The sequence below is a fragment of the Ictidomys tridecemlineatus genome, chromosome 4 (assembly GCF_052094955.1).
Source record: "Ictidomys tridecemlineatus isolate mIctTri1 chromosome 4, mIctTri1.hap1, whole genome shotgun sequence".
In the NCBI taxonomy this organism is placed as follows: domain Eukaryota; kingdom Metazoa; phylum Chordata; class Mammalia; order Rodentia; family Sciuridae; genus Ictidomys; species Ictidomys tridecemlineatus.
Genome location: NC_135480.1, coordinates 28,541,508 through 28,556,226, shown reverse-complemented (window position 1 = coordinate 28,556,226; position 14,719 = coordinate 28,541,508). Strand labels below are relative to the sequence as shown.

Genomic DNA, 14,719 nt, shown 5'->3' with positions numbered 1-14,719 from the left:
GAATATATTGTGATGGTGGTGACGGTGGCCCTGGGCTGAACCGTGCCCCGCTCTGGATTCATATGTAGAAGCTTAACTCCCACCACCTTTGAATGTGATTGTATTGAGGAAGGGGCCTTTAGAGAGGGGTTGTGAGGGTGGCCCTAATCCAATCTGACTAGTGTCCTTAGAAGAAGAGCCATTTGGCACAAAGACACCAGGGCTGTGAATGCACAGAGGAAAGAACAAGACAGAGAAAGAGTGTGTCAGTCAAGGAGGGAGGCCCCAGAAGGAACCAGACCTGCTGGCACCTGATCTTGAGCTTCCAGCCTCCAGAACTGTGAGGATATGTATTTCTGTCGTGTTAGCCACCTGGGCCATGGTGTTTTGTTATTTTGGCTCCGACAGACCAGTACAGTGGTGGTAGTGGTGGTGGCAATAAAAACAAATAATAGGCAGTGTTTATCAAACACCTACTGTGTGCCTTTGTTGAATCATCTCATTTAATCCTCACACCAATCCCAAGTCACTGGTTCAGGGACCTCACAGGAAGTGATGACACCAGGCTGGCTTTGGTACCTATACCCTGAAACTCCACAGTTCCTGTCTCAGGAATTAAGACAGGCTCCTCACAGCCGGTCTTTCTGGTCTTTGTAACTCTAAAGATAACTCCCCCTTTTTCCACTTCTTTGATGTAGAAACTGCAGATCAGAGTGGTCCAAGGCTACATAGTGAATGCATTAGTTTCTGGTGGCTGCTGTAACAAATTATCACAACTGTTATGGCTTAAAACAACAGAAATTTATTCTCTCAGAGTTCTGGAGGTCCAAAGTCCAGAACCAAGGTGTTTTAGGGCTGTTCATCCTCTGGAGACTATAGAGGGAAAATCTGTTTCTTCCCTCTTCATCTTTTGATGGCTGCTGGCATTCCTGGGCTTGGATCTGCATTGTCCTTGTTTCCGCCTGCCTTCACATTGCCTCCCCTCCCCCATGCTTGTCTCTCTTCTCTGCTGTCCTTCTGTAGCCCCATCCCCCATGAAGGTGTATTTGATTGCATTTGGGAGCTTACTTGGACAATCCAAGGCTCAAGGTCTTTAACTTTGTCACGTGTTTTGCCATATAAGGTAAAATTCACTGGTCCTGGGGGTTAAGAAGTGAAGGATTTCTTAGGACACTTATTCTGCCTATCACAGTGAGTGAGTGACAGAGCAAGCCTGAGTGACAGCCAGTGCTGCCTATCTTGGGAGCTAGGGGCCTAGCCTCTCAACCTCTTTCCTGCGGTGCTACATCTGGGCTGTGGTGGGGGCAGGGATCAGAGCCACACAGTGAAGAATGACTGGCCCTTTGACCCACTGCTGAGTACATACTCTGCAAAAACAGTCACCCGGTCCTTAAGACATTCAGATGTGCGTGTTCTTTGCCATAACAAAAACTGAACACTTCCTAAACATGTGTCCAGAGGGGACTGGCTAAATAAACACACATTCCCCAGGTGGAATAGTTAGGCTACCATTCAAACTGATGAAATCCATTGATCTATATACTGATGCGAGAAGGTAGTCATGATGTATTATAAAAAGGGAAGAAAAAATAGCCCATCCTGGCCACAGTATTGTGTGTGCCCATGTGTGTGGCTGTTCAAAATTAAATAAAGTGGAAATTCCGTCTCCGTGGCACCAGCCACATTTCAGGTGCTTGTTAGCTCGTGGGGCCGGTGGCAATGGCGTTGGTGAGCCCAGCTGAGGATCACTGCCGTCCTCTCAGAAAGGACTCCTGGGCCCAGCTGTACCCTCTGCTGTTAAGTGGCCCTAAAGAGGCCTTTCACATGATGTGACAGACTTGGGTGAATACTTGCATTTTTTATAATAAATAAGCACGTGTGCTGTTATCCAAACAGGAGCACACGGGGTTGCCAAGGGAGCGGTCTATTTCTGAAGCTGGTGGTGATTTATTGTGTGTTTATGTGTGCAGATGCTTTCCAAGTGTGTTTTATAATGAAAATATATTTTTTAAATATACCAGGAAAAAAAGACAAAAGGAATCTCTAGGTTAGGCTGGAGCCTCTCAGCTGGGCTGGGTCCTTGACCAACTGGCTTTCCAGGCTTGGCCAGGCCACCTCGCCTGCTTGGGCCTCATCTGTGGGAGGCTGCCTGCTCTGCCTGCCCTACGGGATTGGAGTGAGATTTAGACTCCCGGAGGCATGGGCCTTAGGACATGCATGCTACTAGAATAAAGTCCTGAGGTACCTCAGGCCTGAGAGGCTAGCTGTGAATGTGCTGTGACCACCACAGGGCTCGGAGGCCTCACCTGCTCCCCAGGCATTAGAAGCATGTTTCCCTACCATGGTCAGGTCTTGGCGATTTAGAAACAACAAAAATGTTATTTTATTTATTTAGCCAGAGCTTATGAGCACTTGCTATTTGCCTGATACTGAGAGATATATTTGTATATCTACAGTCCCAAGGCAGTCATTATTAGCATGCTCATTTCATGTGGAAGAAAATCAGACCTCAGAGAGGTCAAGTAACTTGCCCAAGGCCACCCAGCCGGTAATAAGCAGTCTGAGCTTTCTCCTGTCATTCTTTTTCCTCACTGTTCCTCCTGTCCCCACCAATTGTGGCCATAGAATTCCTTATAGCAGTTTATTTATCTCAGGGGCATGATATGTAATTTTGATATGAACTTTTTGACTGATGTTCCTAACTTAGTAGCTTTGATTCTGGTTTGATGAGTTTGACAGCATTGCCAAGTGGGAATGGTCTGGAGAGTTGGGCTGATCCTGGCACCTGTCAATGATTCGCCACCTATTAGCTGTGCCACTGCAGGGAGTTTACTTAACTGCTCTCATCTTCAAATGGCATTTTGTGAGGGGCGAGTAAGTTCACCTGCTGCCACAGCACCTGCCATCGTGTCAGGCAGGCAGCTGAAGCTGTCTTCTTATCTTTCTTCTAGGAAGTGAGTTCAGGCTTGGGGTCGGAGGTAAATTAACCCATCTGATCTTTTAGAATTTACAGAATGGCCTCCAAGGGGCCTGGGGGAACTTTCTGGATCAGGCATTAGGGAACCTGAGTTCTCTGCACCTTGGAGATCTTGGACAAGTTTCTTTCCTCCTTCGCTCCACTTCTGTCCTGTGTAAGTGGGGCCTGACAGGCTGGACTCTTGGCATTTCCCGATTTGTCATATTTGCTGGGGAACAGCAACAGGTCCATTCCTTAGACCTCCTTGTCTGCGCTCCCAGCGCCCTCCTCTGGGGGGCGCTCTGGTGATGCCGCGTGCCTTAGTCCTCAGCTAGTATTATCCCCCCCCCACCTCCATCCCCCAACCTCCGCCGGAGCCGTCACTCTTCAACCAGTTGGGATCTGAGAAACAAGTCAGAGGCCACTCGTGCTGAGTGGGTCTCTTGCCTCGGAGGTGTGGGAGCTGCGGCCATTGTCCTTTGGGCTGAAGATCACCCTTGTTTGCAAGGTGGCCCTGTGTACCTGCCACCCGGTGCTTTACTGGGTCCTGGGAAGGCTGGGAGGAGCCCGGGGAGCGCAAGCCGAGCGTGGAGGGGGTAGGGATTCTTAGAGACCCTCAGAGTCTCCGGGGCAAGCAGGTGTTGGGCGGGAAGGTGGAAGGTGAACATGGGGATGTCCATTCTGCCCACCATCTGCTTCCCTGTGCTAGGACCTTGGAGTGAGAGGCTCCTCCCACACCCTGGGTTTAAGATCCTTGTAAAGGGAGTTAATGTCCATGATTCCACAGATGAGCCACACTCCACAGGCCCGTTGAAAGAAGGACATCAAGACGAGTCCTGTCTTGACAAAGGGACTTTGCTGGCAAATGAAATCCCCAGAGGGACTTGCTTAAGGATCCTGAAGGAGAATCTGCTTTTTTTTCATCCTGTCTCTGTGGGCATAGGTCTTGAATTCTGTGGCACTTGGGGTGTTACCGAGACCTTCTCAGAAGCTCACAGGCCCATCATGGCTTCCCCTGCATCTGTTGATCAATTTTACTAACCACTGACTCATTCTGAGCATGGGTGAAGACAATCAGAGAAAATGGTACACAAGACTCCTGTCCTTCAAGAAAAAAGTTAAAAGGCTGGAGCAGCCATGCCTCTTTTGGCCCTTGCTAGGATAGGTGCTTTGTCACTGTGTCCACTGTGTACAGACGACCACTAGTACCTCTCTGCCCTTCCAGTTGTTTCACCCTGGGGCCTGCTCCAGCCGCCTAGCTCCTCTGCCAACCCCAGTGTCTTGTTTGATTTGGACCTGGCCACGTCTGTTCTCTTTCTTCAAAGGCTACGGATGGGGCTGAAAAACTGTCTCGCCCTGCCAACCTGAAGCTTGACACTGTCGGCTGGATCCCGCTTTCATCATTAGTTTCTGGAGCATCCTCAGAGTTAGCTGATGAGAAGGGTGGCTGACACTTCGGGGCTAAGCCGACTACCTTAAGAGAAAAGCAACTACAGATAGAACCTCACAGTGTCTGCTTTTGTCTTTCACTCAGATTCTTTCAAGTCACGTACTCAGACTCTGGATTCATTAAACAGTGATGTGGAAATTATAGATCTGAAAGTGCCAAGGAGAGGAAGATAGGTCAGGGGGAAATGGCCAGCCCTTGAGGTCCTTAGATCTGCTGGGCATGACACCTGATCTCATTTCATCTCTCCCCCGAGTCCTGGGAGGTTGGCACTGTCAACGCCTGCGGACTTTAGATTCTGTGTGTCCAAAGTCACACAACTTGGGAGCGGCCAAGTTAAGGCTTGAACCCAGGGTCATTCCCTCTAACCACAAAACCATAAAATATCTCCTGAGCTGCTACAGGGAAACAGTATTCTGGGACCCAGCCTTGCAGAACAAGTTGGATTTAGATAAGCAAAGAGCAAAAGAAAGACAATTCTGGGCCCCGGGCAGGGTGGCGGGGTGGCGATAGATAAGATCTAGAGCCAGGAAACAGGTGGTCATAAGCTCACGGGGCAGGCACGTGGTCTCAGGGCCATCCTTGTATCTCCCAGTGCCCGAGCGAGTGCCTGGTACATATGGGGGCTCAATAAATCTTTATTGCAGAAGGAGCACACAGATACATATATACAGGTATCTTTTCCACAGACCATGAGTAGAGGCAGGAACTAGGTCTCAGAGACCTTTGGATGCTTCCCATCTTACCTCTTAATCAAGAGTAAGCACTCGGTAGCTCTATCCTGATGAGGAGACGGGTGTGAAGGAGGAGGCCCTGGTTCTTTGGGAAATACTGAACAGTACCTGTAGATGACAGGACACGTCAAGGAAGGTTTTCCGTGCAGGGACGTGAGCCCTTGTGTTCTCCTGAAGGCCTTGACTTCAAAGCCATCACTTAGTGCACGACACTGTGGGGTCTGCAGAAACCCGGGTGGTGCTCAGAGTGATCCACATGCTGATCCATGACCAGAGTCAGGCACAGCAAGGGGTTTTCACGGGACTCCACTCATGGGCCCTGGGATCACTGCTTTCCCACCCTGGGGTGACCACATGGTTATCTCCAAAATAAATAAATAAATAAATAAAGGCTGTAAAAACTTGTGAAAGGGAACAAGAGACAAATAGAGGCTCTTTCTGTTTTCGGGAGAGTTTGGCTGGACAGTCCCGGCCAGTGTCCTGTGAGATGTGGTCTCCTCTGCCCCAGGAGTCCTGGATAAAGGCTGCCCTCTCTTTCCAGGTGTTGGCCGAGTCTGTGGTGTTAAGGAAGACTGAGGGCCAGGAGGCAGCCCTGGCAGAAGCCCTTCTGTGGGCAGCTGGAACGCTCTGGTCCTGCAGGTGAAGCTGACCCGTCACCAGGACTTATGACCCGTGGCCTCACTCCCATCTTGCCCCTCGAGTTCCACAAGATGGGCTCCTTCCGCAGGCCAAGACCGCGCTTCATGAGCTCCCCGGTGCTCAGCGACCTGCCCCGGTTCCAAGCTGCCCGGCAGGCCCTGCAGCTGAGCTCCAACTCGGCCTGGAACAGGTAAAGAGCGCAGGGGTGGGCTGGAGGGCTGCCATGGCCAGGCCAGGACCAGGGGACCTCTGGGGACTGTCTGAGTTTCTGCTGCTTCTGGGATCTGTGCTCTGGAAGGTGGTGGTGATGGATGGGGCAAATGACAAAGAGGGCGAGCTTCCTGACGTCCCACGCATCTGTGAGCTTGCTCTGTTTGAGGTGATAAAGTAGACTCCCGCGAGCCCTGGCCTGTCAGAGTCGGTTGACCAGCCAGGACAGTTGGATTGGAATTTACAGTTACTGTCCACATCCTTCAGTCACACCTAGACGGAGTCACATGAGTCAACCTGCTACCCATCGGTGGAGATTGGACGTGTGTCTGTGAAAAGCTGAGTGATGGCATGAGACAAAGGTTGTCATACCTACGAGCCACAGGTGCTCAGGAGAGGGGACACCAAGAGCTTTTGGCAGGTGCCCAGCTGACCTTGCACACCAAGCAGGGCTCACCAGTACTGTCTTATGCTTCTGTGGGCTGCTTGGTATCCACACCTATGCAGATACTCTTTGGAGAAATTCAATGCTTTGGTCCTTCAGCACATTACTAAAGTCACATAGTTTGGGTCTTTGTGGAGTTTTTTAATGAGTGGACACAGGAAGCTCAGCTCCACGGATCGGGGTAAAGTGGGGGCTCAGAAATGCTTTGGTGCCAAGTGGCCCCCTGTGCTTTAAAACAGGCCCAGATCTCCTGGCACAGACGAGATTATGATCAGCTCCTGGGCTGTCAGAGTGGGCTGTGGTCCCTGAGAATGTGGCCTCAAGCCCTAACTGTGGCCTTAAGGACCTAACTCTAGTGCTTGTACACCTCGAGGGGACAGTAACAGGCAAGAAGGCTAGCACACAGGAAATTCTCCCAAAGAAAGACAGGGAACCTTCGTTTCACATTAACCTCAGGCCGCCAAGCTGCCCTGGGGAGACAGTGGCCCCCTAGCTGAAGGCACCCCGGCTCGGGACGGCTCCTGCAGGCAGCAGGTGCCACTTTGGACTCTCCCAGGCCTCGTGGTGCTGTCCACAGTTTCCTGAGTACAGACCCCACTGCCTGCCCTTTTCCTTTGCTGCTCACCAGCGGGCACTCGGCAGGGCCAGGAAGGAAGACCCACATGACCTGCAAGAAGGAGAGGGCCACTCTTGAGTCCCCTGGGCTTCAGTCATCCTTCCTCCCCAAGGACCCTGGGAAGGACCCTGAGAAGGAAGTGATGGATTCCAGAGAGAGAAGGCTTAGCCTTGTTAGTGCCATGGGCTCCCTGGCCCTGCCACCTGCCTTCGGCTCCCAGCCGCTGTGGAAATGGCCCCGGGAGGCAGATGGTCTAACCAGGAGTTGTCTCTGTTTCTTGCAGTGTCCAGACAGCCGTGATCAACGTTTTCAAAGGGGGCGGCTTGCAGAGCAACGAGCTGTATGTCCTGAATGAAAACATCAGGTATGTGGTGCACACACCCAGGCCTCGTGGACCTGAGCTGGGGCCTTCGCTTATGTTTTTTGTTTTGTTTTATTTCCTGTTTGGTTCTCATTGGTTTTTCTCTCAGCTATTATCTTGCTCCCATGGCCGTTGAGTTCTGAGACCCTTCTCTGTCTAGACTTATGATCCAGAGAAGGTTCACGCATCTAGAGTGTTTTGTGGGGCTGGGGTTAGAGGCTGGTAGATGGTAGCTGTGATTTATTCTGCAAATCCTTACTGTGCTCTGCTGAGCCCTTAGGCACCATAGTAGCCCACACGACTTGGTGGTTGGAACCAGACTGCTCGGAATTTATTGCCATTCCTACCTTTCCTTAAGGAAGTCACCAGCAAACATTTGAGTGCCCCACTGATGGCCAGGTACTATAGAGCAAAGACAGATGTGAACCCTGCTTTCCTGAACTTTCTGTTCAGTTGGGGAGATAATCATTAGTGTCAACTAATCACACATGTAAAATGTCAACGTGTAACAATGAAAGCTGCTTCAACACAGCTGACGTGATCTTGCCAGGAAGGCCAGGGATGGTGGAGGTGATGCTTATGCTGTGATCTGAGGGTCAGCGGCAGTTCACTAGGAAAACAGGGTTCCAGGTGGTGGATGCCGCAGGTGCAAAGGTCCTGTGGTTGCAGTGAGCAAGGAACTGAAAGAGGGCCCATGTGCAGAAAGCACCAGAAGTTGGGTAGTGTGGTTGGGTTTGTGTCTTGAAGTGGGGGCAGAAAATCAGGTGGGGCTCATCAGACTCTGCTAAAGATAGAAGGTTGAACCAGTTGATCTTTATTTTATATCATTTTATTTTTGAGATGGGGCTCTCTCTATGTTGCCCAGGCTGGCCTTGAACTCATGATCCTGCCACTTCAGATCTCAGGTAGCTGAGAGCTGAAGTGTGACATTACAGGCGTGTGACATTGCGCCTGGCTTCCAGCCCATCTTTTAATGCCCTGGTGTCCATTTCCCTCTGGGTATGTTAAGCCTAGAACGTCAAGGGTAATGACCCAACCCCGGAGTGGGCACAGCAACAGACAGGCTACTGTGGGGCCCTGATTCCATTTAGTCCAGGCCTATGTTGAGGTCAGTAGTGTGTTTGAAGAGCTCTCCTCTCACTAAAACCTTTGCAGCTCATCAGTAAACAGAGTTGTTTTACGTTTCCATCCATGTGCTTGAATTTCACGTCATAATTACATAAATGTGAAAAGAGACAGAGGAAAGAGAACCCAGCCCAAGGCCTCATTTTATTGGAGAGGAAACTGAGGCCTGAGAAGGTAAGCAACAGGGGCAGAGCTGGTCACCAGCCCCTGTTGCAAGAGCTCATTTTACTCCAAGGACTGAGAGTCTGGCCTTTCCTAAGGTTCTTCAGCTCCCAATAGAAGTATAAATAAATAAAACAGAGACTTAGGAATGTGCTAATTGTTCCTCACTTTGGGAGACTGATCCTGAAATTGTACTTAAAAGCTCTATTTATGAGCTGCAAGGAAAAGTCCAGGCCACGCCAGATTTCACCAGCCCTGGGATCTCTTGAGGTGCCAAGCATGTCTTGTAAATGGGTGGAGCTGGCCTGGGTGCATGGAGTGGGGTCCTGCCCTTGGTCCAGAGGGGATTCTCCTGTGGGAACCTAGGTCCAGTGATGTTTCATCTTATTTCTCAAGAAGAACCGGAAATTGAGATTTTTATGTGAAATTTCCTGACTTTCAAGTGTTCGTAAATAGTCCAAATTTCTCCAAACATTGATGCAGGCCAAACAAAATACATCTGTGGGCTGAGTGTGGCCAGCAAGCTACCCGTTGCATAAGGTGCCAGGGGCGGCTTTGCTGGTGGGGGTGCTGTGTCCCAGACAGCTCCAGACACCAGCACATCCAGCTTTTGTTATCAGTGGTTTACAGACAAGAAGATGGTGGATGACAGAAATGAAATAGCTTGTCCAGGGTCACAGAACTGTAGAGCTGGGGTCAGGATGTGATCACTTGCCTGACTTCGGCACCTGTATGAGTGTCTCATTCTGCTACAACGTATTCCGAAGACCGAGTGGATGAAGCAGCAGAAGTTTTTTATTGATGTTCTGAGGCTGGGAAGTCCAAGATCAAGTTGCTGGCCAATTCGGGACCTGGGAGAGGGTCCACTTACTGTCTCTTGGGGGGCTACCATCTCACTGGAAAGAGAGGAAGTTCTCTGGTGTCCCTTCCTATAAGGACCCTAGTCCAGCATGATGGCCGTGCACTCAGGACCCCCCTCTGAACCCAATCGCTTCCCAAGGTGATTTGGAGGTGGGGACCTCTGAATGCCATTCCACTGGGAGTTAGGGCTTCAACACAGGAATCTGAGGGGAACATGGTTCAGTCCATGGCCCCACTCTTGCTCATGTCTTGTAGAGTTGGTGGGAAGCTGGTTAAGCTGATGGTTCCTGGTTTTCTTTCTGCCATCATTCCTTTTATGAGGCCTCTGTGAGCCCGTCTCTCGTTGTGTGCCAATTCTTACCTCCCCACTGAGGAGTGGTCCTCTTCCAGCCCTCCTGTTATGGTTTAGATATGGTGTGTCCCCCAAACCTCCAGTGTTAAGGCAGGAATATTCAGAGGTAAGTGATTGGATTAGAAGAGCTGTGACTTAATCGGTCCATCCTAGTTTGAATGGACTAACATGATGGTCATTGTAGGCAGGAGGGGCACCACGGCCAGAGGTGGTGAGTCATTGGGGTTGTGACCTGCAAGGGTTCATCTTCCCTGTGGCTCCTGCTCACCTCTTCTCTGCCTCCTGACTCCTCGATTGATCTTTCTTCTGCCAAAACCCTCACACCATGATGTTCTGCCATACCCTGGGCCCCGAGCAATGGAATCGGCTGACCATGGACTGAAACCATGAATGGAAATAAACTTTTCCTCCTCTAAGTTGTTCTCATTGGCATTTTGATCTCAGTGGCAAAAATCTGACTAATGCTTCTCCTTTCCAGTGTTGGGGTACCACTGGATGCACCTCTGTGTTTTGATTTTCAGACTGGTGGGAACTATGGATGGTTGGGTTGATGCTATCTGGACATATAGGAATTGAGCCCAGAATAAGTCATTGCCTTTAGAAACCAGGGCTTGGGCTTCCTTTGCATCTGGGCCTTCCATCCTCTGGCTTCTCTTCCAGAGTGGCTCAAGTAGAGACAGGTTTTACATCACAGGGCTCAGAGTATAACTGGGAACCCGCCCTAGATGGGTCCTGGATGTCTCAGGATGCATACAGCAACCTGAACCACATGTGCCCCCACATCTGCAAGTACTTCTGGGGGAATAAACACAGCTGCCCGAATTTCAGGATCTAAAACACTGAAGCGAACATGCTCTCCGGCCATATTATAATGGATGCTTTGGTTTGGGCTTGTCCTTTTGCAGAATAGATCCATAATCAGGCTGAAGCATGAGGATGGAGACACAGGATAGTGGGAAAGTCTGAAAATGTGGAAGGAGCGAAGGCTAAGATGTTCCCGAGCTTACTTTTCAATCCATTGTGACAGCCCTGCTATGTGCCAGAAGGTCTCTTCGGTAGAATGTTTTCATTGAAGAGAGCAATTTCTGACTCAGATCCTGGGGCTCAATAGTGGTTTATCCATGTGACCTTGGACAAATTGCTTTATTTTCCTGTCTTTTTTTTCCCCCTCTGGAAAAATGAGGAGGAAAAAAAAATGGCACCAACCTCATGGTGGAGGGAGAATTGAGACACTGAAGTGTCCCTAGTAGAGGACCCAGTGCAAAATAAATGGTTACTAAATGCTAGTCATTATTATTCTTATTATTGGGAACACTTAGGAACAATAAAGTGACACACAACACTCATGTGGGCACAATTAGTGTGACTAATTGCCTCATGAATAGCACCACATAAAGACTTCCCCAGCAGTTTGGATGAGGTGAGCTCACTTTGAACCGGGGAGTCAGACGGGCTCCGTCAAGGGTGTTCTTGGAATTGAAGCTTGGGTGAGGCAAGGTTCTTACAAGGAGAGCCAGCGTCTTCTCATTTCTGCAGAGACAAGAGGAAATGCCTCTCTCAGTTCTTGGTGCTACTCAAGCCAGACGGTAATAAACTTTTTGATGGTTTATCCAAGTCCAGTGTCAAAGCTGAATCATCTTCTCCCATCACCTGTCCCAGCCAACCCTCCTAACTGCCGACTTAGGATGGACCAGGGAGTGTGAATTTATGTAAAGGTTAGCCCAGGCAGAGGACAGCTGGGAAGGCAGATGTTTTGTGTAACTGGGTCTTATACTGTATTCATTACAAAAATGGACCTTTTCTCTTCAAATCTGCCATTGAGAATGAACTCTGATTTGTATTTTAGCAGATAACCTTCAAGATAGCTATGAGGAAGAGCTTTGGACTGAGGATAGTCAAGTTCTGGAATGGAATATTGAATTTAGAGACAAGTGTTTCCACACTTGGAGAATAAATCCATCAGAAGTCTTACCCCTCAACAACATGGTGGCCAGTTTTCCCCAAATTAAAAATCAAGGGTACATGGTCTGTCGATATGAAAACCATAAATTAGAATATTTTCTACTGAAACTACCTTAGGAAGCAGAATTTGCTTGATGTTATGTCCCTAAAGTCAAGCAAGTGACCTTTCCAAGTAGACACGTTCTGTGAAATCGCCAGTCATCACAATCCACCACTCTGGCTCCCCCGAGTTGCATCAGCCTGGACCTGGGCTAGTCCTGGGCACTCCTGTGTGGATTCTCTTTGGGCCTTGATGTGGTTCCTAATACCCCTCTGCAGCCTCACCTCTGATGTGGCTGCTGTTGGCTGGGGCCAGGTCTGGCTTTGAGGTGGGGCCTCCAGTTAACCGGGGGTGGCTGAACTTTGACACAGGGACCTTGCTCTTCCTAAACTGGCACCTCTGCTGCTGACTGATGTGACCAGGAAGAGTTAGAAAAGCATGGAAAGATCTATGCCAACCGGTTCTAGTGAGGACCTCTGCACATAGGTGGTTAGGGGTGCCTTCCCTTTTTGATTGGTTGACGGTGTGGAAGGAAGGGTGATTGATTCTGTTGCTGAGTGACTTAATGAATGTCTGGGACATGCACTGCCAGGTCCTGGGCTGTGATCTGGGGTAGCCACTGAGGCAGGTGGTTCTTGCTCTGGGAGCTTACGGCAGTGAGAGAAGGCAACTGAGCAGGCAGCCACGTCTGATGTTTGAAATGGGGTGGCAGCAGAATCTGGAGTGCAGAGGTGTGCAGAGATGGGGCACATGTTTAGATTTAGGGGGAAACGATCCCTCAGTTGAAATCTGAAGGATGAGCAGATAGGGATCTGGGGGAAGGGCAGCTGAGGATAGAACTGTCATGCTACCTCTATCTCCGTGCCCTCGACTCCCTAGAAGGGCTTTTTCTCTGCAGAAATAAAAGCTCAGAGGTGAGGTTTCCGGGAAGTCAGAGATGAGTTATCTACAGCTGGCCTGAGGCAGGAAACACACATTTTCCTTTCCTCTCCAGCCACCCTGCTTCTGTTCTTGGGGACGGAGAGGTGGCGTGAAGGAAACCCCAGAGATTTTCAAGGAAAGAGGAGGTTCCAGGAATTTGGCTTGATCTCTGACAGGGCTGAGGTGGAACATCCTCCTCCTGACTCAGCTGGCTGCCGGAACCCCGAAGGGAAATCCACCCCAGGTTTTTCCCTGTCTCTCTTAGGGTCTGTCTAGTGGGGTGGGAGCCATGGCTGGGGAGGAGCTGGGGGAAGATGAGAAGGGCTGGCAGAGGACGCCAGCTAATGTGAGGCACGGTGGAGCCATGAGGTCATGGTCACGGCAGACACTTGGCCTGGGCTGCAAGCCCGGCTCTTCTGGGGGCTTGGTGTGTAGGACTCCCCACAGCCCCATGGGAGATATTTATGGAGGAGAAGGTGCGGGCCCATGGAAGTGGAATGGCTCACTGGGAGTCATCTGGCCTGGGCTGGGATTGGAACCCGAACTTTCTGGTCGTGAGCAGGCTTGAGGAGGAACACAGGGCTCGCCTTGTGAGCACCCAGGCATGAGTTCCCAACAGACCTTGAGGGGAGTGGAGGCATCGTCTTCAGAGGACCCCAAGTGGGCAGGAGTTAAGATGCGGTCTTCTGCAGGGTTTTCTTCTGATAGGCTCTGCCTGCTGTGGTTGAGAAATAGACCTGCCTTGGAAGGGAAGAAGGGTAACCGGAAGAGGGAAGTGGTAACCGGAAACCTATGGGGCCAGCCCAAGTGGGGCATGGCCTACATGTTTAGAAATCTGGACACCCCCAAAACTCCAGGTTTCTGGCCTCTCTGGAAAAGTTCGGATCTGGCCACACTGGCTTGGACCTGACCTGTCCCTGCTGGGGTGCAGACCGCAAAGAGCTGGGGCAGCTAGTGTCACACCTGAGTCACCAGCTCCATGGTCTGCAAGGCAGTGGGCCAAGGGAATAAAGGCGTATTTTCAAGTGTCACTGCCTAAGAGATGCTGCTGCCCCGAGCCCCGTGCTGTTGCTGAAGTGAGGTGGGGCATCTTCAGAGTGGAGCCATCAGGTTGGTTGGGCACCACCTGGCTGCCGTGTTGGGCACAGGGTCACAGGGACCCCCTGCTGTTCCTAGATTTATTTTTGTTTGTTTGTTTTTGGGTGGTCTGAGTGGATCCCATAAAGGAGCCGTACTTGGAGGGTCCTGGGACACCCCTACTTGTTAACAGACAGATACATTGATATAGCCGTCAATACTGCTGTCCCTCCTCATCCTGGACGACCATCCACACTGCCTCATCCTCTTAACCTCACCTGCCAGGAGGAGCACAGCCAGTGGAGAGATTTGCTGCCTTGGATCTTCCCTTGTGTGCAAGGGGGATTGCAGCCGGTGCCTGAGGTGGTTTCTAAGTCCTCTCTGTCCCCGCCCAGCTCAGCCTGTGTCCCTGCACATTTCCACCCTCCAGAATCCAACGTGGGTCGGGCCTCCTTGACCTTGGAGCCCACAGGCATGGAGCCTGAGTCGTCAAGATGGCAAGGAGTGAAATGATGTTTCCGTATAAATAACAGGAAATCCCATCAACTGGGGTGGCGACGTGGCTGGTCAGTCTGGGGGCAGCAGCGGTGAGATAATACAGGCCAGTGAGTCATTACCCCTTTTTTCCCTCGTGTGGCTCCTTTTCACTTCTGACTGAACTTCAGGCCGTTTCCCTTTTTGGTTGGGTCCCATCCCATGAGTCTCAGTTCCCCAGCTTCCTTCTCCTTCTAGCTCAGTGGCTTGTGGTAAGGCTGGTGTTAGCAGAATTCTGTTTTCAAATGAAACTAGGTCTGGAAGTTCAACATGTCGTTTCACCGACCGCAGGGAGCAG

The 14,719-nt window shown here is 50.5% G+C and overlaps 1 protein-coding gene across 6 annotated transcripts in view; it reads left to right on the top strand.

Annotated features, from left to right (window-relative positions):
• Prr5l (proline rich 5 like) overlaps positions 1 to 14,719 on the top strand; it is an 80,102-nt gene that overhangs the window by 14,131 nt on the left and 51,252 nt on the right. For all 6 annotated transcript variants that reach the window (XM_040284500.2, XM_040284492.2, XM_040284493.2 and 3 more), the window contains 2 exons: positions 5,658 to 5,945; positions 7,310 to 7,390. In XM_040284500.2, coding sequence (XP_040140434.1) covers positions 5,782 to 5,945; positions 7,310 to 7,390 — 245 coding nt within the window. In that variant the 5' untranslated portion in view covers positions 5,658 to 5,781. The remainder of the gene's footprint in view (positions 1 to 5,657; positions 5,946 to 7,309; positions 7,391 to 14,719) is intronic.